A 23,591-nucleotide genomic window follows, 5' to 3' on the forward strand; every position below is an offset into this window, starting at 1 on the left:
GTCTAGACCATAAAATATGGGGACCCCACTTTATCAGACGAATTTCCAGGCCAAAGAAAATAACACATCGTCAATACAGTAGTTCGCTGGCAGTGAGGGGACATCTGCGTATCAAACCATATGGAGTGCAGATGTAAATAAGATGTAAAGTAATAGGCTAATAATAGTTAGCAGTAGGAAAAGTTATAGTAGGCCTAATAGGAAAATATTCGAGGGACTGACGACACTGTCATTTAGGGTGCCCTGTATTCTAATCGTTGGTGCGTTTACTTTTAAACAGACACATTTGGAAACGTTTTGCAATATTATTTATTTTGCAGATAAACCCTCAGACACGTAAATGGAAAAACCTTTTCACGTTAAAAGGCTGTTTCATTTTACGCGACCTGAATTGGGTGAATATACATTCTCAATAGAGGCACTGGGAGGTGTCTGTTCGAGCCCTCCGCCTTTCACCTCTCTCAGGTCCTCAGCAAGCCTTCAAATACGGCTGGGTGCACCAAGGACTTCATTGTACTATTAAACTAACAGCCGAACATGTCTGGACGCGGAAAGGGAGGAAAGGGACTCGGAAAAGGGGGCGCGAAGCGTCACCGTAAAGTTCTCCGTGATAACATCCAGGGAATCACCAAGCCCGCCATCCGCCGTCTGGCTCGTCGCGGCGGTGTGAAGCGTATCTCTGGCCTTATCTACGAGGAGACCCGCGGTGTCCTCAAGGTGTTCCTGGAGAACGTGATCCGTGATGCCGTCACCTACACCGAGCACGCCAAGAGGAAGACAGTCACCGCCATGGATGTTGTCTATGCCCTGAAGAGGCAGGGACGCACCCTGTACGGCTTCGGCGGTTAAACCAGTCTCTGAACCTACTATGACCCCAAAGGCTCTTTTAAGAGCCACCCAAATGCACCTAAAAGCTTCCTACTAAATGGATGAACTAGCCCGCTGTATCGACAGTTATATTACTGCAGCGATTTATTTTATTGTACGGTTTATTTACTTAAAGTCGGTGTCACGGTGCATCTCCAAAAGTCTAACATCTCTCTTAAAGAGGCGTTCAACTTCCTAGACCATAGTTAAAGCTGGTATAAATACCTCTGAAGTTAAATCAACTATTGCTTAAAAGGGAACGTTAGACTAGAATTCAAATTTTCTCGCGCGCGGTCAATTTCTTGCTCGACACTGTGACGTAATTCTAGGCAGAAAATAGAATAAACGAATGCGTAAATTGCTTCATATGTACCTCATAATCTTGGATACCCGTACATTGTTTGAGGCATTTTACGTGTGACTGTTTATGATTTGCCTAGCGTTCATATACTGATGATTTAGTATGGAATAGGTTATTAAACTTTTCCGAAGAGTCCTCGTGAGTTAGAACAACAGAAATTAACCAGTTTTATTGCAAGAAAATAAGAATTTATATTGCTAGGTATGGTGCCAGTAAGATAAACTATACTATATACTGCAGTATATAACTATATACTGCAGATATATTTTTCTGACCAATAGCTGACACACTTATGATCTTGTATCCTAGCCAATCACACAGATGCACGGCCCCTTGTTGATTTGCATGCGCCTCCTATAAAGATGGCAGTGGAACAGTGTCCATTCAATCGACACTCGACAGACATCATGCCTGCTGACGTTGCCAAACCCGCTCCCAAGAAGGGCTCCAAGAAAGCCGTTTCTAAGACCGCAGTCAAGGGCGGCAAGAAGCGCAGAAAGACCAGGAAGGAGAGCTATGCCATCTACGTGTACAAGGTGCTGAAGCAGGTCCACCCCGACACCGGCATCTCCTCCAAGGCGATGGGGATCATGAACTCATTCGTCAACGACATCTTTGAGCGCATCGCCGGTGAGGCCTCTCGTCTGGCTCACTACAACAAGCGCTCCACCATCACCTCCAGGGAGATCCAGACCGCCGTCCGCCTGCTGCTCCCCGGTGAGCTGGCCAAACACGCCGTGTCTGAGGGCACCAAGGCTGTGACCAAGTACACCAGCTCCAAGTAGACTGCCCCCTGAACTCAAACAAACGGTCCTTTTAAGGACCACACAACAATACTACAAGAGCTCTCCTTTGTTTTATTCGAACTCTAATATTCTAAGCTTTGCGTAAATAACAAGCTTGAGTTAAATGAGTAGATTCATGCACAATCTAGGAAATTAAAAATTTACCATTTCATGGTAAACCACAACTTGATTTGACATTATCTTTAATGACCAACTTTCAAATATTCTATGATCTATATAAAATATATACGATTATATATATACGAATACAATTTATATAAAGTATGCGTTGTCAAATAATTTTAAACTTTCGTTTAACAATATTGTCAGAACTATAGGCTTACGTAAGATTCTTAGCGAAGCCAAAAGGATCGCCACAGTACTACGTTGCGATGCACAAATGTTTTTATTCCACGTTTGGTAAATTGATACCCACACTTTTCACAATTGCATGCAAAACACAAACTTGTCCTTCCTCATTTGTGGATCTCGTTGAGTTAAGTCATGTGTACCGCAGGTGATCTGGGAAGTGTGGCTGCGAACATAGCATACAAATATAGTTTATGCCCAGTGTTTAAGTAGTTTACAGAACAGTATAGTTTTTGTAAAGGCTATACATTTAAATGTTTTTGACATTAATTAAAAATGTATCTTGTTATCAAAATACTTGTATGTGTGTAAAATGTCAGAAAGTATAGACTTGTTAAGACCTTTTATGACTTTTACGGGTGTGCATTAGAGCAACTAAATATTATGTAAAAGGTGATTTTGTCATTTTACTATGCAAGTTGTAATTATGTGAATGTTTCAAATTGAGTTCATGATTCAGTTGGTATATGTAGTACCTTTCAGAGTATCAATTATAATTTGAAAGAATCACTCTCTAGTATACAGATAACTTGGTGGATATGGTTGACTTCCCTACTTTCAAAAGGTACATCACGACAGCTCCTCACTACGATGGCAATCCTCATCGGGGGCTGTTTAGTGACAGAGTAGCTTACGTAGGATGAGTTTGGTGTAGATGAAATATACAGTGTATATATATATATATATATATATATATATATATATATATATATATATATACCAACATGAGCTAATAACCCAGACTATGGAACCTTTATTTCAAGGACACACAACATGTTTAAAAATATATATGTTTAATAATTGTTACACTATTGTATTTACTTTATGTTATAAATTATCAAGCATGACATGAAAAAGCGATATTTATTCAATTCTCAGTATGTAAAAAATACTTCATTACTAACATAACTAGGCTAGGCTCGTAGTGTCAATTGAACTGCTACAACTGTTATGTCAGGCAAGACAAGACTCAGAGTAAGATTAGGATTATTTTCCAATGCAACCACAACCCATCACATAACTCTTCAACTGTTAATGCACTGCATGCTCTATAACTAGTTCTAGGAAAAAACTGAACGATCTACATCAAAAATATGTAAATAAATAATCAACAGCCTACTTATATATAATAAATATATTAACAACCATATGTCCCAACATATTATTGTAGTGCCGTATAATAACATAACCAGGTAGAGATAATGAATACACTGGAATTATATTGTTTGCGGTAAAGGACTGGTGCATGTGATGCATGAGTAGGCCTACTGGAACGGCCCATATTATCCACCGGAGCCGGGGCCTGTGGCTTGGCAAAGGGCCTTTGGCGAGTATGTCGATGTTTTGCGTCACAGTCGGCCCCTTAGCTGCCCCAGTCGACAATTTATAGCAGTGTGCCCATGTGCTGATAAATGGAATACAAGAAAAGAGTAATAATGTTCATCAGTGCAAGTCCAGTCGTTTGACATTGTATTCCTGAGATACAGGTCTTCAAGTGGCGTAAACAGCTAAAGAAGCACTCAGCACTGGCAGTGGAAACCTCGGTAGGGCTGCAGACAATCTCAAAACATGGCAGATGTCACTATTGGCAGGCACATGCCTATTGCGGTGCTTCTATAGTTCAAGCTCCACATCTGCAGTGTCAACATTGGGCATCAAAGCACCAAACACCTCCTTTATCCCCTCCGATAAACGGTCCGTCAACAGTGGCTGACCCTATAGGCATGGTTTCTTCACCATTCCTCCCTGTTGCACACAAGATACCAAGCTAAATCCAACATTAACAAGGTCACGATTAAGCACCATAAAATCAAATTTTGATCTTGCAATGATCTCTTGCCAATCAGCGAGGTATTTATCTATATTTTAGCGTTTGAATATGAGATGGTCCACGAAGGGTCTTGATGACTATTCAGGGGTCCATCTAAAGACAAAGGTCAGAAACAACTGCAATGGACGAGCAACTCTTTCAACATGTTGACATGAGCTTAGAATGTTTGGTTTACCTGACAAAGTGTGAACGCCAACCGAACCAAATGGTAATATGAGAAAGTATCAACTCCTCCACTAAATTGCACAGTCTACCGAACTAGAGGGCCTTGAATCCCTTTGTTGGACTGCATTATGGCTTTATGGTCTCTCTATGGGGCCCACTTCTACCAGGATAGGGTTAACTCCTGGCACCCAGCGTTCATCCAATCAGATTAACTCTGGCGGCTGCATCCGGAACTACTTGAATGAACCAGAGCATCATTCACTGCAAGACGTTTTTCTGGTAATACAGTACATTTACATTATTTCCCTTTCTCGTAAACGTATACGGTCCGAGAACATGTACGTTAGGCATGAGGTACAACGGTCTATCCACGCAGGGGTTTCACTTGGATGATTTTTGCACGAACTGCCGGGCTGTTGTGGCGCAAAACAACTAGCTGAGCAGCTAGCATGGTAGACCTCCACCGTTAGCTTTGTTGTGTTCTCTCACCCAACATTTGGAAGAGATTATTTAAACATGAATCGATGGTCACATACGACATCTCTCGCGTCGACGTATTTGATGTACACGCCGGCTACATGTCTCGTTTAATATAAATGTTAGATGGGTATAATAACCAGATGTGTGGCACATCGTGTGTGCGAACATGATGCACCTCACGAATGTGCTGGACTTTTATTTTGAAAGTTTATAAATGTAACAGAGTTGAGTAGTTTTCTCCCTGGATAGATTGCGTTTGGTCTTTTGTTGTCGATTATGTCTGGATTTCTTTTTTTACGTATGAAAAAAGTTTGATCCAACTTCTCTCCACAGATAGTGTGCAGTTCAGCATGGGACGCAGAAAGTCGAAGAGGAAGCCGCCGCCCAAGAAGAAGCTAACTGGGAACCTGGACACCCAGTTCACCTGCCCCTTCTGTAACCACGAGAAGTCCTGCGATGTCAAAATGTGAGTATCCTGTCTGCATCCGCATGGCATGGTAGCCGTGTTTGATCCCGATTTATTGATTATTCATTTGACATTGCTCTCTGGTGTGCAGGGAACGGACTCGAAACACGGGAATCATATCATGCACAGTCTGCTTGGAGGAGTTCCAGACCCCTATAACTTGTATCCTTTCAATATCATTCAATTGGTCAAACTGTGCTGAAAGTACGTTAAAATAACCATAACATGTCACAGAGGGATAGATCCACTACACAATACATCTAACAAATATTTAAAGGAAAATGTTAAGTGTAACGTCAATATACATGTAAAGTAATGGACTGTGTGGTCTGTTGTCTGATCTGTGGGTTTGACTGATCCTTGACCTTATTGGTTCAGACCTTTCGGAAGCAGTGGACGTGTACAGCGATTGGATCGATGCTTGTGAAGCAGCCAATCAGTAGCAGTGGTTTCCAGTGACACACTTACCCTTGTAAACATTCCACTTGACTCATTTGTCGACCCAGCCAGCATGGTTCCTTTTATATCACTTGTTTAGTTGTATCTTTTTTTTAGCTTCGAGAAGCACCAAACATTTATCTGGCAGGGTGAGTGGTCAGGCTAACTGTCTAAAAGGATCATGTTATGTTTATATCACACAATGTGGACCTTGCAACATCCTTACCTCTGTATCCTGTCCATTTGGGTCAAGTCATCTGTGTAGTTTTTCCTTATCGATCCAGGGATGAAACAATTGTGTTCATTCCTCAGTGAGTAGGAGGTATTTGGGTTTCATTTTGTACGAGGTAACAAATGCTAACACTTTCTGAACTACTTTGGTGTCATTTATTTTATCCCTATGGCCCATTCCGTTATAGCTTTAGCATAGAATAGTGCTTCATATTTTTACTCTCAAGTGTTATTCTGAATTTTATTTTGTACTTTTATGTTGTGTTAATTTTGCCTGTATGGAAGATTACAATCATGCCACTTGTATGAGAAACGTAACTCTGAGAATAAAATTTGGAGGCTAAACTTTGAAGTCTGTTTTAGTATGGGTAATTATCCATAAGATAAAATTTCCTAATTTGATTGAAACCTACATGTTTAATTTATGAGAAATCTCACTTTGCTGGCTCCCTGTAGCAGTCTTCATCGTGTGTACATTGTAGATATAGGTGTTCATGGTGGTCTCTAGATCTGCACCCACCCACATCACATCATGGAAATCATTCCCAGTCAGACTCTTCTCATGTGTGGAAACATCAAGATACCGACTACATAATCCCTCCCCTTCTTCAAGAGTCTTCTGTGGACCCTCGTCGTCTTCCTCGGTTTGCTAATGTCTTCTGTTGAATTAATCTTTTATACAAGTTTTTTTAATGTGGATTATAATGCCACATCAACGATCAGTGATGCAATGCAACAATATTTACTGCCATCTTCAACCATGCAAGAAAGATAACGTGTTTAAAGATTTAGGAGAACCCAGTGTACCCAAGATTTGGTAATTTGGATGAGATAATACTCTCCTGAGTGTGCGCATTGGAGTGCAATTTTATGATCAAACCGCATGGTGGCAGTAAGTGAACCTTTTATAAATTAAAACTGCAGCAAAGGTATTTATTTTGTAATGGCAGCCTATGAGACATTTACTCACGTTTGCTTAAATTTATTTGGATGTGCTTTTAATTATCAATATGCATCTGAAGCGTCCATCAGTTGATACAATTTAATGGCAATGGTTCCATATATGCTGGGTACTTCTCTTTTTGATGTCCATCATATTGGCTTAATTTAAGTTATTTAAAAAAAAATCTGCCTAGTAAAAACAGCTTACAATTAATGCGTTTTTAATTAGTTGAACAAAATAAAATCTGATCGGTTGCAATAATCACAAATTCACAATTACATATTTTCAAGCTCATTTATTTAATCAGTCTCTCACCTGTTGTAAAGTTAATCGGTTTTACCCGTTGTTCTATTCATCAGACTCCTCAAAAGTCTCCTTAATAACACATTCCATTTCCTGTAATCTGTATTAAACTTCTAAATACTGTTTTAATGATTGCTGAGTCTCGTGTTACTTTTAAATCCTAAAATAAAAATATTTAGCGATGGTTGAAGGGCCCCTATTTTTCAGCGAGCTGTTGACTAGGCATAATAAGCCCGGAATCAACGGTAATGTACCATGAATAGATCACAGTCTCATGTTGAATTGATCTATCTGTAATCCAAATTGATGCAACATTTCTGTTCTAGCACTATTTTCTCCTTATCATATTGTAGTTTGGCAATGCTATGATCTGAGCTCTGGCTGTGTGCTGCCAACTGTGTCTCAGTAGTCTATATCGTCTCAGCCATTGTCATCATCAGACAACATAAGCAATTAGCAACAAAAAAAAACATGACATGATTGAAGTTACAAAAACATGCGCATCGCATTCATGTATAATGAGGCAAAGCACGATTGCCTAAATTCTGTGCTAAATGCAAAATCATGTCACATTTAGATCAAAAAGCAGGAACTTAAATGGCCAAAGTTTTATTGGATTTTGATATTAAAACTTATTGTTGGAAATGCAATTCTGCCATGGCCATGGTGACCGTGGTCAGCGATACAGCTTGTAGCACTCTATAAAACAATACATTCAGTACATCCGGTGGGTTGGCGTCATGCCAGACATGAACTTTCCATACGACAAGCTAACTTCTACAACATACACTGTGGGACGGGGGTCAAAGTTCGGCGGGCTTGCAGACTGGCGGTGAAGCTCTGTGGCATAGGGGTCGGCAGTCTTTCGAGCGCAGAAGAAGAGTTGGAAACACGCGGCACTTCAGGACGGTGGACATATAACGGAAAGCGAAAGAACACAGCGGTGTTCTTACCGAACCATAGATCCCGTAGACCTGGCTGAAGACCCTGTCATCTTTCTCTACCTTCTAACACAGGGTTAGCCACTGCCTTCAAACTAACAGCTTCTGCTCCCACCCGATGGGTCCTGTGCGGTGATCTGCAGCGGGCATGGGGGGGGGGGCGTCTTGGCCGGCGTGAGGAGAATATTAACGTGCTGTAGCGCGTGTGAGGCCTGTAGCGTCACCCCCTTGTTGTCATGTGACCAGAGGTTGCAGCCGAGCGCTGGCTCTTAGGGGTCAGAGGTCAATAGCACCGAGTCGGTCTCTTGTGTCCGTTAACGGAATCTCTTCTTCGTCGTTGTCATGGTACCGCCACGAAACTCCAATTAAATAGCTTTAATAAAATAAAAACAACTCTAGAAATACAGTCAATAAATAGGAAATTATACTTTATCACTTTTTTTAGGGGTAAACCCTTAAACTTTATCAAAGAGAAAGAATACATGATGTGTATGAAAACATTTGTTTGTAGCTAAATTTAAAGTGATATAAGAACAACATAATCACTATGGTTCCTTCCTACGATGAGGACTTTAGGTTTTAAAGCGGCCACTTGAAGGTGGTGCTGGCGGGATCACTATCACTAGGGGCAACCACGTTCAGGGAGCGGGAGAAACTAGTCACAAATACGAGTCTGCGGTCGTCGTTGTCGTTTGGAGTCGAGTTGGAGTCGAGGCAACCGGAGGGGGAGGAGGAGGAGGGGTTAGGCGGGCGGGGTGGGAGACTGTCCTTAGGGGGGTCTGTGTTTCCTATTCAGAGTACTGGTTGTAGGCGTCGAAGTCGCCCTGGCCGTTGTAGGGGTCCTCCTCAGTGGGGTTGGTGCAGTACTTGTTGTCGCACACCTGGCGGGGCTGGCCGTACGAGGTCATGCCGCGCTGGGACGCCCGCTTGTTGGTGCCCATCTGCAGGGACACCGTGCTGGAGTCACATGTCTCCAGGTCCAGCTTCTTGTCGAAGATCAGCCTCCTGGTACCAGGGGCCGTCATACCGGCCTGGGGGGCGGAGCCAAGACGGGGGGACGGAAGAAAATAACCATTTTGTGAATTATATACTTTTTTTTACATTCTTTCTTCCATTCCATCTTCCTGCTGTTCAGGGAGATACAAAATCAAATCTGTGTCCGCAGATAGGATCCCAGAAAAGTTGAAAAATTGTTGGACCATCATTGGACCACCAATGATGGTCCAACTTTAACAGATTTGTTTACAGGTAAGCTATAAGTAATACATGTTGAAGTTTAGGTATGGATTATCAAAGACAGAGAAGAACACAAATGGAGAGGTGGAGAGAAAGAAAGGCAAGGGAAATAGACATCAAAAGTGCAGTTAATGCCCATTTGTATGTTTAAATCAAGAGAACATGCTCTCATGCCCAAACGTCAGGTCTAAGAATTAATAAAGCAAAGATATGCCAGTTTGATACTTTGTCCACCTAGATGTATGGCGGATAGATGAGCAACGTTTGCTACAGTCCACTGGGTAGGCTGGTAGACGGATTGATCCAGCACACATCTAGGTGGACACGCCCACTTGAAGTCCTGTGTCCTCTCACCTGATTGGCTCCCTTGTTGGTGCCCATCTGCAGGCTGATGGTGGATTGATCGAGAGGGTTGTCCATGCCGATCTTAGAGTCAAACAGCAGGCGCCTGGCTCCGTAGGAGGTCATGCCCTTCTGGCTGGCTAGCTTGTTGGTGCCCATCTGATAAACAGGGAGAAGAGAGGGCAGACGTTAGGATTGGACCTGAGGTTTTAGGGTTGGAGCGGTGTTTTATCTCTTCTTGCCAGGTCCCCAAACGGTCAAAAAAGAAAGGCTGCCCTCCCCCACTTTCCTAAAAGTTCCCATCATTCTTTGAAAAAACAAACAAATAGGCAATACTCTTTCAACTTAAATTAATGAAAGAATGAACTTATAATTTTCTCTATGCATCCCACATAAGGTATTTAAAGACAGTCCCTGTTGCTGTCATCTTGTAGAGAAAAGGCTTTATTTTAGATGTATTTTATTTTATGTCTATACAACATTACAAGGGTGCTTAAGGGCAGTAAATAGATCAATCTTGGTTCATGCCGCCTGGTGCAATTTAAGTGCATATTTTACGCGACTATAAAGTTTGGCACTTTGTTGCACACATGAGGTTAATAATTAATAAACAGCTCATGCGTACAACACATTTCTAATTCAATAATTTGGTCTGCCTCTGAATTGTTTTTATAAAGTGTCACTTCAATCCATTACATTCTCCCTTCCATTCCATCTTCCTGCTGGTCAGGGAGACACAAAATCAACTCTGTGTCCGCAGATAAGATTTACATTTACGGCATTTAGCAGACGCTTTTATCCAAAGCGACTTACATCGGTTAATACACACATTGACACACCGACGGCAGAGTCAACCATGCAAGGCGAGAGCCAGCTCGTCAGGAGCAGTTAGGGTTAAGTGTCTTGCTCAGGGAAGCTAAGCCGACCTAAGATCCCAGAAAAGTTGAATAATTGTTCTCGGATTTGTGTTTTCAAAAGAGCACCAATGATGGTCCAACTTCAACAGATTTGTTTACAGGTAAGCTATAAGTAATACGAGTTCAAGTTTAGCTAAGAATTATCTATCCTTTATTGGTGGAGCAGTTAGGGTTAAGGGTCTTGCTCAGGGACACATCAACACTCAGCTAGGAGGAGCTGGGGATCGAACTAGCAACCTTCTGATTCCAAGACAACTGCTCTACCTCCTCAGCTAAGCCGACCTAAGATCCTGGAAAAGTTTGTGTTTTCAAAAGAGCACCAATGATGGCCCAACTTTAACAGATTTGTTTACAGGTAAGCTATAAGTAATACATATTGAAGTTTAGCTAAGAATGATCGATCCTTTATTGGTATACCCATCACAACAACTGTTTTGGTGGTTATTCTCTTAATGCACTGCTTTCCCCCTTTAGCCCAACACCTGACCCTCACCATCGCTAATGCGTCATGGGAATAACAAGGCCTTCGGGTGGATCCGGGAGGTGGAGGACGGCCATGTGAAGCTCACCTGCAGGCCTATGATGTTGCGTCCCTCCTTCAGCTTCTCTGGGGCGAAACGGCGGTGCGTGGCCTCGACGTACTTCACCCCCATGTCGTTCTTAGTGTGGAAGCCCTTGGACTGAGCCTGGGGGTAGGAGAGTTGGAGATGGATAGAACATTATTTAGGTCAATAAAGCGCAGGGTTTCACAAGACGGGAGATGCACGGTTTTACAGGTGGACCATTTATGCACATGTTCATGCAGGCTGTCAGACTTTTGCTTGCAGCCTGTTCTATACACAGAGAGTGATTTAAGTTTAGAATATTTATGCAGCTGCCTAAATGGTAAAGTGCTGTGGGAAACCCTGAGACTTACGATGTTTGACATTGTAAACGCATAGCATTTTTAGAATGCATGATTCCATAATAACATATTTTCTTCAGTTTCTATTCGTTTATTATACCAAAGGTTCACAATAAATAATAACTTTCAACTTTTGCTTTGCTTTTGCTCCACTAGAAACAGCTAGCTTAGGTTCTCTTTAATAGAGAGAGTGAGGATATAAAGTCAAAGTCGAAGGAGAACGAGAGAGAATGGTCAAATTAAACAGGTACGTCTCATGGTTTTGTGTTTTTGTCATGCAGTACAGCTGTATAACGTAGTAATCATGCCTGGAATACCTGCAGGAGCTTGAACATGAATGAAGAAACAGAACTCTAAACAATAGGACGGAGGGGAGGGGAGTGCTCTCACCACGCCAGCAAGGGTGATCAGGGTGCTCTGGACCTGGGTGTGGTTTGTGTTCTCAAACAGGTCATTGGCCTCAAAGAGATCGTGCAGCTTCAGACCGTACTTTGTGATGGCACGGACAAAGTTACCGATGTTCTCCAGCTGAAACACACAACCGTAGAAAAGAGCATTTAAACGTCAGTGCTTGGAGTTTAAAACCAAACGCATTGTTTTTCATTATTGTAACCTAAAAATCCATACATCCTACAAACAAAAAGGTAACTATATGACACACTATTCCTGTACTTGGCAACATTGCCTGCTCATTACTGAGGGGGACCCAGACACGCATTCTGAGTTGGGCCACACGTTGATAGGCCAGCTCCTCTCTGGAATGTAAACAATCGCCCAGACACAAACACACAAATAGAGCAGCTTGCTCTCCCCACCTTCACACTGCTCTTTGTACTTCAGGAAGCCTCTCATCCTCGAACAAAGGAACATAACAGCTCCTTTTAAGGTAGGTCCAGTCTTAACAAACTGGGCCAGCTACAATGAGGTAGGGCAGTCTTAACGAGGTAAGCCTGTCATAACCCAGTCATAACAGGCAGGTCAGTCATAAGCAGGCAGGTCTGTCTAACTGAGTTTGGCCAGTAGCCAAGGTGAAGGCCAGCCATGGGGAAGCATGGATACATAACTGTAGTATTTTATGACTTACCTGGTGCCAGTTTTGAGTGGAGTTGTTGATCTTTCTCACCGAGCCAGGTTGGAGTGTGTTGATGAGTCTGTCGAGAAACAAACACATTCATTTAATATAGACCAATACAAATACCCAAGATAAGGAAATATATCCTTATTTACCATTTATTTTGTTTTTGTAAGAAATACAACCAAAACAAGACAATAAGGTAATTTTAATTAATAATTTAATTAATGTGCTGAGGATCACAAACTGTCAAAAGTCTGAAAAAAGAGACACAAACTGAAAAATGAGTCAAAATCCCCTTCAGTAACAGAAGTGGATCGGGCCAGTGATTGGCTCATTACCGAGTCTAAGAGGAACTGGATATAGATTATATTTATCTATTGTCTTTAAAGGTGACATATTACACCCCCAGGTGAGAGTGTGATAAGCCGTTACAAGCCGTTTAGAAAATCGGCCTCTTCTGACATCACAAATGGGCGTGTCCACCTAGATGTATGGCAGATAGATGAGCAACGTTTGCTACAGTCCACTGGGTAGGCTGGTAGACTGACCTACCCAGCACACATCTAGGTGGACACGCCCACTTGTGATGTCAGAAGAGGCGGATCTTCAAAACGGCTTGGAACGGCTTATCACACTCGCACCTGGTGGTGTAATATGTCACCTTTTGGCTTTAATGGTCTATAGTTCAGAAGGAGGTACTCCAGGACACTATGGTAGTACTCCCACAGTGCGCCAGTACTCACTCGCACAGTATGACGCCGTCCTTCAGGCTCTCCATGAAGGGGTCTGGGACCCGCTTGCCGGTGACGTCTTGGATCCAACGCCGCAGCTCCTCCTCTTTCTGAAGGTCGTACTTCCCTGCCAACTGCAGATCCAGAGATCCATCAGAACAACAGCCCCTGGGCATCTGTGTCCCCGTCCCATGTACCCACCGCGGAGTTCAACAAACAACCTCTTAGTTTCACCCAGTCTCCACGAGTCCACTCATATTTTGTTCCGTTTATTCATTTACTAGACACCTCTAAAGTGACTTACAGTCAGTACAGAGACAGGCCATTAAGGAGCATATATATGTTAGATATTTAATACAAAGGAAGGTAATTAAGGAGCAGGTAGGGGTTAGACAGTGAGTACAGAGAACAGGCCATTAAGGAGCAGGAAGGGGTTAGACAGTGAATAGAAAGAGCAGTCATTAAGGAGCAGTTAGGGGTAAGACAGTTTGGTATACATGCCTAACCCCTAAAATATGTCGATTGAAGCGCATGTGCTTCCTTTAACTGGAAAATAGTTCACTAGACTAGACAGTAATCATTTTTGTTTAGCACAACATATTATCATGATATTATAACATTGATGATGGACCTCAGTCCACAACAATCTCTCTGTGTATCAGTGAATATGGAGTCCTCCCTGGGAAGACATAATAGTAATAATAATAATAATAATAATAATAATAATAATAATACACGTGTATTTATGTATATTTTATGATTCATGATGAAGTTGAGAGGAGAGCGGCCTGGGGACATTCTTGAGTGGGAGTCTCGCTCTTCTCTCTCCATGCGTATCCTTACTCTTACGCCCACACAGCTCTAATACTTTACATTCTGGCATGGAGTCTCTTGCTCTCTCTCTCTATCTCTCTATCCTCCCAAGGCTCTCCATCTATTTAGCTTTCTTTCCCTCCTCCTCCCTTTTCATCCCACCCCCAACTCTCTGGCCAATACAAACAGGTTCACAAAACGGCTCCAGAAGTCATCACACCAAAATTGGGAGAAAATCTCTCTCTCTCTCTCTCTGAATCTCTTTATCGCTCTCTCTCTCTGATTCTCTTTATCTCTCTCTCTCTCTGAATCTCTTTCTCTCTCTCTCTGTCTCTCTCTCTCTCTCTCTCTCTCTCTCTCTCTCTCTCTGTCTCTCTCTGTCTCTCTCTCTCTCTCTCAAAAGTCAGCATGTTACTCTTTTTTTTTACATTGCTATGTTGCTCCAATTAAAACTCATGTAAGAGAGACTTTGGTCCAAAGGAGCTCATTGTTCATTCAGCTGCCTGTCAGCCACGAGCAGGCAGCTGGTAGGAGGTGTGTTGCTTCTGTTGTGTACAGATAGACGGCTTTGGCATTTTTTTTGCTATTGGCAACTTTGGCATTTGATGTCATATTTTGTGAAGTGTTTTTGAGTATTTACAAAAGCACGATATACATCAAGAGATATATCAAATGTATTATTATTATTACTAGTATTATTATAATCTATCTGAATCTTGATCCACAGTTATAGAACCGTTCCTCTGACCTCTCCCACAGCGCACTAGGAGGCCAGAGGATGAGAGTGAGGGAGAGAGGCCCCTAGCCTCCGGGATAAATCTAGACCAAAGTGGTTCAGTAAGAAGCTAAAGAATGCAACGACCGGTGGTTCTGTACCTCCTGGTTCTTAATCTCTCCATATGGGTGCCACTGCCATGGCCTAATGGTCTAAACATTAACAGTCGTTAGACTTAGGGTAGGAAAGTCGAGTGGGTACTAGGGCGTCTCCAACTTCCATCTGACTCGCACAGTGAACTGTAGTGGCCTCCTAGAGTGAAATGTCCAAACCAAACCTGCTCCTTAACTCTGGATTTAGTAAACTAGTTAATAGCTAACCCACCAAACACACGGTAGTGTGCATCCCTGTTGGCTCTGTGGCAGATATCACTGAAAAAAGGCATGTCCTCATAACATCCCATGAAGATGTAGCAGAAACATTTAGCACAGGATCATACAATTAGGGCCCCAAAACGTCATCAAATGAATGCAAATGAATCAGTGCCAATACTGAGTGAGTTTGTTCCCAGATAAGGAAAGCAGTGGAGTTATTCTAGTCTCCCTGATGGACGGTGCGGTCTGCGTGCGGATGGCTCAGCTTCAAACTGCCATCTCTAGCATCCACCTGCGTTCTGTCAGAGCGGCGTTCTGTCAGGAGAGCGGTTCGTCTGCGCCAAACGGGAATGTAAACTGTTTGGAATATGAGGATGCGTCGCGCGCTAGGGGACGGGGTCTCTGCTCCTTAAAAGGACGTGATGTGATGCACCTGACTGATGTCATGCTAGCGTTAGCCACACGGGACAGCCCCTTCGTTACACTGTTAGCGATGCAGCCTCAACATCGGGGTTTTCTTCTTCCAAAGCTAAACCATAGTTATAAACAACACGAAACAATATTTTGAATTATGTGATAACTCACATGTTGTTACAGATTAACATTTAAGCATAGGCCCATAATAAGGTAGGCCTATTGAATAACTATAGATATAAATCAATGTTAATTGAAAGACTGGTAACTTGAAATAAAAATGAAACAAGAAACCAGTGGTGGCTAAATCCCACTGCACTCCATTGCTGAACATAAACACACTCACAGGAAAACATGTATCCTTTCAGCCTGGGCAGGCCTGATTAGTAATGTCTGTGTTTATTAAGTAGGCCTACTATTCCAGCTTCGAAGAGAGATGATAGAGTCCGGGGAGCAGACGCCATGCTGTGTTGACAATGAGGATGATTTGAATAGCTCCACTACTGCCTGACTTTAGGTCTGAAAACAGACCGGGCTCTGTCTCCATTCCCTCGCGGTTCAGCATACTGCCGTTTCTGTTTTGCGTTTCAGAGAATTAAAACCCTCTAAAGAAAATGTGAACACACCCTATATAGGCGTCTAAAAAAACTGATGTCCGTTGACAAGCCTGGCCATGATAAATATCTCTGAGGGCAGTGGATGATGGAGACACGGTTGAAAAGGTCTGATCTGGACCATTTTTCATTATAGCCTGTAGGACGGCCTCTTATTGTGAAAACATGCATCACGCATACTTTCCACAGGCACACATGTGTACTCTTTTTAAACAAGCATTCACATGTGGAGAAGTCGAATCCCAAATCGATTGAATGAGATTTCATCTAGCAGGTTAATTCGAGTTTGTGGGACAATCTTATCCAGTTGTCAGGTGTCAACCTTCAGCATCCTTTACCTGCTCCTTGCAGCCCTCACAGCTCAGTGGAAAACACCCTTAGCACACAACACACACGTTTCCAAACGCAAAAGGACTCTTACCTTGCTCTTGACTTCGGCAGAAAGTCCGAACGATGGTCCGCTCCTGAAATGTTGTGACATGATGTGATCTGACTATTTACAATTTAGGGAGCTGGTCACTGATGCTGCAGCTGGACACGTCTTTAGACACTGGCAAGGAGTCCCCGCTGATCAGATCGGGAGAAATCCAATATTGCAGAAGGGTAAGGACTTTGGGTTGAGCCTGCTCTGTTGTGGCTTTTGGACAACTTTCCGACACTTTTCCGAATCTTTTTTAAACTCTTCCCATCTGTGCTCTGGCACGGTGCGTCGTGATTGGTCGAGGCCCACATCCAATGCCGACGCTGCTTGTTCACGGGGTGATGTCACCACTCGGGCATCACGCTAAATCAGAAGGGTTTTTTTTCAACCTTAAACAGCATATTGGATTTGCCTTTTCATTGACTCGCAAAATTTATTCAAGTGGTCAACGAATGCAAACAGTACGCCTACTATTCTTTTTCACTTATATCCTACCTAAGGTAGTTATATTGAAAACATATTCCAATTACCAAATAACAGCCTGAATGTAGACAGGTAGTTTATAGAACATAAATATAGAATGAAAATAGAAGATCAACATCTTTATTAATCAGTTGTATTTAATATAGAAACACTTGGTAGACTGTATAAACCCTTAATAAGGCTTATAACTTTAAGTCCAATACGTTTTATTTTACAACTTTATTAATTAATGTGGGAGTAACACTAGTGCATGAACAACAGGGTTATATATTATTTCACTACAGAGGGGAAATAATAGAAAGCGAAATCAATCATACCAATAGCTAGCTCGCTCGTTAGTGAACCTGCTGATTGTACAATTCTATAGCATCCTGAGCTATGTTGTGACCCTGCAGTAGGACTCAGCTCATGGATCAATCTGTCAAAATTGACTATATTTAATTCAGGAATCCATTTGCTGTTTGAATATCATCTAGTATCATTGCGGTGATGAACAATAGAAAAAGCATGTGCTCTGTGCAACTGGGATTACTGGTTTGGTTCACAAACTGGATCACAAACCATCAGTTAGTTTCATAGTTTAAGTAATGCTGGTATGAAGTAACACCCATACAGATTATACTGCAAAACCTAGGGTATAACTAGTACACATGCTAACATACAAAGTGTAACAAATACACAGCAAGGTGCTGTGTACTTCTTAACTGAGTAGTACGTCTAGGTACATTAACACAGTAGTGGTGAAGCCCACATAGCTGGTCACAGTGTCTGGAAGCTAACTACAGACATGACCTCACAGTGTTCATATCTATCTATTGATCTGTTTGACGTCCAGCAGATTAATTGAGATGCAGGATGGATCCCATAGGTGTGCCATTACGACTGTGTGGCTCATCCTTTTGTGGATAAAAGGTTTTCAGAGGCTGGACCCTAAATGATTGGTGGAATTGATATATTGGCAAGTGGGACACATACACACGCACACTGTCACACACGAATAGATCAACAAACTGGCAATTGGACGCACACACACTCACTCTCTCACACACACATTTACATACACGCGTTCACACCGATCTGCGATCACACTTTTACACCCACACACACACACACACACACACACACACAAACACACACACACACACACACAGGAATTGGATGCATGCATAGTGATGCACAAACTCACACACATCGACTTACAGTGCACATCACGCACACACAAACTCACACACATCACACATCCTCCCTCTCTCACACACACACAAACAGACACGTTCACACTGCGACACACATACACACACACACACACACACACACATGCTCTCACTCTGCGACACACACACACACACACATATACACTGTCACACTTTCCCTCTCACACACACATCCACACACAGACTTGCAGACTGACACACAAGCCCACAAACACTGTGTCACACTCTCCCTCTCTCTCACACACACACACACACACACACACACAGTGATGAAGCGTACAGAGTTGTAAACATTTCAGAGAGGGAGAGAGGAGAGGTGCGGGGAGGAATGCGGACCCTTTATTTGGGCATGGAGGAGGCTGGGAGTCCACCTCTCTCTCTGCCTCGTGAAACACAACTCTGCAGCGATACTATCTCTCTTTCTGGTGTCATTGATGGAAAGTACAACACCGTGTTGGTTAGTGTTGGCCATTCTAGAGAACCCGAAAGGAGGAGAACTAATTCAAATTAATAGTGCGGGGGGGGGGGACAGAGAGAGTTGTGTTTATTTGAACCAGACTGCTTGAGACCAGAAAACGCTCACTATGGACAGACATCCAGCGTTGAAGGTTTTCATTCTTTCTTCAGTGAGACGGTGGAGGAGGGAAAGGGTAGAACGGGAGGTGGGAGGAGGGAGGAGAGAGGAGGCGGTGGGTGGGGGTGATGGAGGTGGTGATGGGGGTGGAGTAGGTAATGGTAACAGAGCGGCGGTAAGAAGATGCTGCCATGGTTGTAGAAGTGGTGGTTAGGAGACTGATGAGGAGGAGGTGGATTCCAGGAGGAGGTGGTATTGTAGGTTGGTAGAAGTGGTGGAGGAGATGATGGGGACGTTGATGGTGACTGTGGAGTAGGTGGTGGTGGTGTAAGTGAAGTGAAAGCTAGGGAGGTGGAGGTAAAGTTGTAGTGGAGGTGCAAAGGGGGGTGGTTAAGATGTGGGAATACAATGTCCAAAAATGAGTGACTTCTATGACTTCAATCGACAAATATAGAAGCAAAGGGACAGAGATAGAGAGAGAGAGAGAGAGAGAGAGAGAGAGAGAGAGAGAGAGAGACAGAGAGAGAGACAGAGAGAGAGAAAGGGAGGGCGGGAGAGAGAGAACTACTGTTTCAGGAGCTCAGGAGGGCATTTCCAGACCCCCTCTCCCTGTTGGCTCATGGGAGGTCCTTCCTCTCTCGCTCTTTTTATGGAAGAAGGAGGATAGCTGTGCGGGAGCACTGTGTCTCTCAGACCTTCGCAGCAGCAGCAGAAGCATTCCAGCCAGCCTTCCCCAGCATGACCTCACAGCCAGCCGGTCTCCGATTGGCTCATTAACACTCCGAGTGTCGGTGATCAGAGGATCCCGGCCAATAAAATACTTGTGAGGCTACAAGTCAAGAATGGGGATTACTTGTAAACGTTAACCGGTGGGCGCTGGTTGTTGTGATTGATTTCGTTCCCCGGGGAAAGGTCCTGAGGCTGCTCAGACACTGTAATGTTTGGAGACACATACTAGTTTGGAAATGTCCATGCTCACTTTGAGCCTGTGACGTCAATAGTCTCCTTAATATCATCCACCCGATTTTGGCTTTGCTGTTACAACTTATACTAGCTCCATCGTCTATTTATTTTGGCCATTTCAGCAGATGTGTAGTCTAAAGCTGACTTACAGTTGAAGGCACATGGCTTGAAGGAGCAAGTAGGTATATGGGCTTCTTGCTCGAAGATGCTTACAGAATGTGGAGATTTGAACCCAGAACCTTTCGGCAGTGTATCGAACCCCCCCCCCCCCCCCTCCCCCCCTCCCCCCTCCTGCCTGAACTCCAAAAGTCTGTATGCATTTGAAGGCGGTGATGTCACCGCGCGACATGTTGGTGACAGCTAGTTGTTGCTTGGAAACATTATTGTTGAAAATGAACGACAGGGAGGGGCAGCAACTGACCTCATCAAATCTGGGCAGATTCTGGCATCGCAGAAAAAATTATACAGGAATGTACATTTTTTTCTATTTTTATTTCCTCCCAAACGTGTGCCAACGGGCTTCAACCCTGAAAAAACAACTCTATAATCTGTTCCTTACTTTAGGTAGAAGTATGTTGCTCAATACGTCTGGCCAACAGGAAGAACACTGGTTCAACACTGGGCCAATTCAAACACTGGTTCATCTATGGGAAAGACATTTTACATACATGGGAAATAATTGATTATTTCTTTTTTTGGTTCAGTCATCAATCTAGGACCCAATGGTTTTGGAAACACCTGGAAAAGAGGTGACGCAGTGAAAGAAAGATGGAGGGGGGAAAAAGTATACTGTTTAATTCATGGCACCTACATCACAACTACCCAACTCTGAACAATTCATAACAGGGAGCTACGGGTCTTAAAAATACAGAGAATGGCAGTTGTATCGTCTGGCATTTTTTTGTAAAGAGCGATGAAAAGTGTGTGTGTGTGTGTGTGTGTGTGTGTGTGTGTCTGTGTGCAGTACTGTAGGGGTTCCTATTTGTGAGGGGCTGGCTGGAACACACCAGGAGTCGTGTTCTAGGTGTGTTTCAAGGCCTTGTGTGTGTTTGTGTAGTAGCAGCCGACCTTTTCATTCGGTCTCTCTCTCGCTCTCTCTCTCTCGCTCTCTCCCTCTCTCTCACTCTCTCTCTCTCGCTCTCTCTGTGACCATGTTTGGTAAAGCTCTGCAGACTGAACCACCCCTTTGACCAGCTGGATCACAAACACACACACACACACACACACACACAAATAGCTGGACTCAATCAAGGCCAAGCCCTCCTCCACCTCCTTTCACTTTCTCCCTTTTTTGTCATCTCTTCTCCCCTCATTTTTCTTTTCATCTCCCATATTTAATCTTATCTTTCTAAATCTCGTTCACACATCATTCCTCCTCCTCCGAGAGGAGGAGGAGGAATGATGAGGAGGAGAGACCCTAGTCATGTTCAAACAGACCACTTGTGTGATGAGGAGGAGAGACCCTAGTCATGTTCAAACAGACCACTTGTGCCCTATATAGTGGACTATTTATGGGTTATGGGAATGTATAAATCTGGTTATCTGTATAGATAATATTGATAATGCACTGTAAAATAAGTGTACAACTGATATGTCCATGCTTAATCCCATGACGAATAATCAATGTCATAGTTTCAAAGTAGTCTGCACAGTCTCAGACGGTTAGGTCGACTTAAACTATGTTGGTGCTACACGCTACCTAGGTGGCTTTTACTGGACCCCTCCATGACAAGGACACAGGATGGGGTGTTGGAACCGGTTTATTGTTGAGTTGGATGACAATGGTACACAAGGATGGTTATCCAGGCTGCCATGCAGGCGATTTCTCTCTGTAGGGTTAGGGTTACTGAGTCTGGAGAGAAGGCACTCCAGATACCCATAACACCAAATTGAGGCTTGGGAAATCACCAGCCGGCCCCAGCCCCAGCCATTCGGCATTGGCCCCTCGGTAGGGCCTTCTTCTCCCAAGGTGACAGGGTCTGTCCCCATCTCCCTTGAAGAGTATGCAGCCTTGGGATGGATGCAGGGGCTGCAGCGAGTGGAATGAACCGGAGGTATCTCGGTGGCAGCCAGGGCTGTTTGAGGGAAGCTGCTTAAATTCTCTCATCTCCTTTAGCATAGTGTACACTGGACCATCCTTTAACAAAGGAACAAAGATAATTCTGCGCAACAGCAACATTTAAAGCGACGCACCATTCGGCTGTTCATGGAATCAATTACTGTCCTACAATCAATCATACTAATTGGGATCTATGTGTGAGCAACTATTATCAATATGACAACTATTCTGTTTCCCTTTTGTAAAATGGGAGCCTTTATTGATTTTCATTTAATAATTTACACTGGGGCTGTCATTGTTATACATCCATCTTCTCTACATCGTAGTTTCTTCACACCGTCCATAATATCTGCCGATGCATAATGACAGCCTTAAGTAAGGGCAGTCTAAGCTCCGCGGTTGTCTTTTCCTATGTCCTTATGAATTATCCTTCACCTCTTTCCGTGACGTCATGATTTTTTCCACCGAGGTCAAGGAAAAGTGGTTTGAAAGGACATAGTCCAAAAAAGTATGTCCTATCGGACAGGAACCTATACTTCTGCTTGTTCCATTACTCCTTTCACATAACATTACCCATCATGCACTGGGACCATGGGTCTTCCCTAAACTGACCCGATCTCACTTTGTAGGTTGTGTCAGGTAAGAGTAGGAGATGGAGAGACAAAGAGAGAATATAAGGTAGATAAATAGAAAGAGAATGAGATGGAAGGGCAGAAAGAGTCAATGAGATGGAGAGACAGAATGAGATGGAGGGGCAGAAAGAGAGAGAATGAGATGGAGCGATAGAAAGAGAATGAGAAGGAGAGACCAAAGAGGGAGAGAATCAACAACATCAAAGAGTCCGTCAACTTCCGCCCCGTCATCAACTTTATTGAATGACATAACATTCAAGTAAGTCTCAGCTTCATCGCTACAATCCGATCATTAGTAGTGGTCATCGTAGACGGCGTTGATCCGAGACACAAGGATACAGGGCCTGTGTGTGTAGTGTTCACCGCTTCACATTTAAGGGGACATATTATACCACCTGGTGTGAGTGTGATTAGCCTTACAAGCTGTTTTTAAAATCTGCCCCCCCCCCCCCGTATGACATCACTAGTGGGCGTGTCCACCTAGATCTGTGCTGGATAGATCAGCAACGTTTACCTCAGTCAACTGGGTAGGCTGGTAGACTGACCTATCCAGCACAGATCTAGGAGGACACGCCATATGGGGCAGATTTTCGAAACGGCTTGTAAGGCAAATCACACTCACACCTGGTGGTATAATATGTCCCCTTTAAAACCTCCAGAATAAACAGCTTGAACAGAAAACAAAAACTAAAGATTGCATTGTATTAAAAGAGGAAATTAAAAAGTGACAAAACCAAAAGTAGGAAGATCAGAAGCTTCACTGGCAAGATTTTAATTGTTTTCACCCTCTAATCATTCTCATTCAGATCATGTTTTCTGTTTGATTAACCCGACCCAATTAAGTCAGGCTATTCTCAATTCTAACACATTGTGCATCGTTAGTACAAGATCAAAAAGTGCTGTTGTACTTGGTAAGCCCGTATGCCGCCG

The 23,591-nt window shown here is 43.2% G+C and overlaps 4 protein-coding genes across 4 annotated transcripts; 3 read left to right on the forward strand and 1 right to left on the reverse strand.

Annotated features, from left to right (window-relative positions):
- Positions 1 to 537: 537 nt before the first annotated feature.
- LOC307082933 (histone H4) lies at positions 538 to 849 on the forward strand (the record flags this gene model as incomplete). The annotated part of the gene is made up of 1 exon (XM_079746686.1): positions 538 to 849. One exon carries the CDS (start codon positions 538 to 540, stop codon positions 847 to 849), a length of 312 nt encoding a protein of 103 aa, XP_079602812.1.
- A 786-nt stretch (positions 850 to 1,635) lies between these two features.
- Positions 1,636 to 2,013, forward strand: LOC307082292 (histone H2B 1/2-like; the record flags this gene model as incomplete). Its single annotated transcript, XM_079745814.1, has 1 exon — positions 1,636 to 2,013. One exon carries the CDS (start codon positions 1,636 to 1,638, stop codon positions 2,011 to 2,013), a length of 378 nt encoding a protein of 125 aa, XP_079601940.1.
- A 2,592-nt stretch (positions 2,014 to 4,605) lies between these two features.
- Positions 4,606 to 6,338, forward strand: LOC307082766 (transcription elongation factor 1 homolog). Its single transcript, XM_079746455.1, has 4 exons — positions 4,606 to 4,657; positions 5,192 to 5,324; positions 5,416 to 5,486; positions 5,703 to 6,338. Exons 2-4 carry the CDS (start codon positions 5,209 to 5,211, stop codon positions 5,765 to 5,767), a joined length of 252 nt encoding a protein of 83 aa, XP_079602581.1. The 5' UTR covers positions 4,606 to 4,657; positions 5,192 to 5,208; the 3' UTR covers positions 5,768 to 6,338.
- A 1,182-nt stretch (positions 6,339 to 7,520) lies between these two features.
- Positions 7,521 to 16,946, reverse strand: cnn1b (calponin 1, basic, smooth muscle, b). Its single transcript, XM_079746454.1, has 7 exons — positions 16,737 to 16,946; positions 13,398 to 13,519; positions 12,664 to 12,730; positions 11,970 to 12,107; positions 11,245 to 11,361; positions 9,771 to 9,917; positions 7,521 to 9,211 (listed from the first exon to the last, which is right to left on the reverse strand). The coding sequence occupies exons 1-7, from the start codon at positions 16,794 to 16,796 to the stop codon at positions 8,969 to 8,971; spliced, it is 894 nt and encodes a 297-aa protein (XP_079602580.1). The 5' UTR covers positions 16,797 to 16,946; the 3' UTR covers positions 7,521 to 8,968.
- Between the last annotated feature and the right edge of the window lie 6,645 nt (positions 16,947 to 23,591).

The sequence above is a fragment of the Pollachius pollachius genome (genome assembly GCF_949987615.1).
Source record: "Pollachius pollachius genome assembly, chromosome: 11".
NCBI lineage: Eukaryota > Metazoa > Chordata > Actinopteri > Gadiformes > Gadidae > Pollachius > Pollachius pollachius.

Coding starts and splice junctions, on each gene's coding strand:
- LOC307082766 (XM_079746455.1), top strand. CDS start 5,209: ATGGGACGCAGAAAGTCGAAGAGGAAGCCGCCGCCCAAGAAGAAGCTA. Junction 5,325..5,415: donor AAGTCCTGCGATGTCAAAAT/GTGAGTATCCTG, acceptor TCTGGTGTGCAG/GGAACGGACTCGAAACACGG. Junction 5,487..5,702: donor GTTCCAGACCCCTATAACTT/GTATCCTTTCAA, acceptor TTATTGGTTCAG/ACCTTTCGGAAGCAGTGGAC.
- cnn1b (XM_079746454.1), bottom strand. CDS start 16,796: ATGTCACAACATTTCAGGAGCGGACCATCGTTCGGACTTTCTGCCGAA. Junction 12,731..13,397: donor GACGGCGTCATACTGTGCGA/GTGAGTACTGGC, acceptor GTTTCTCGACAG/ACTCATCAACACACTCCAAC. Junction 9,918..11,244: donor GCAACATCATAGGCCTGCAG/GTGAGCTTCACA, acceptor CCTGTTTATCAG/ATGGGCACCAACAAGCTAGC.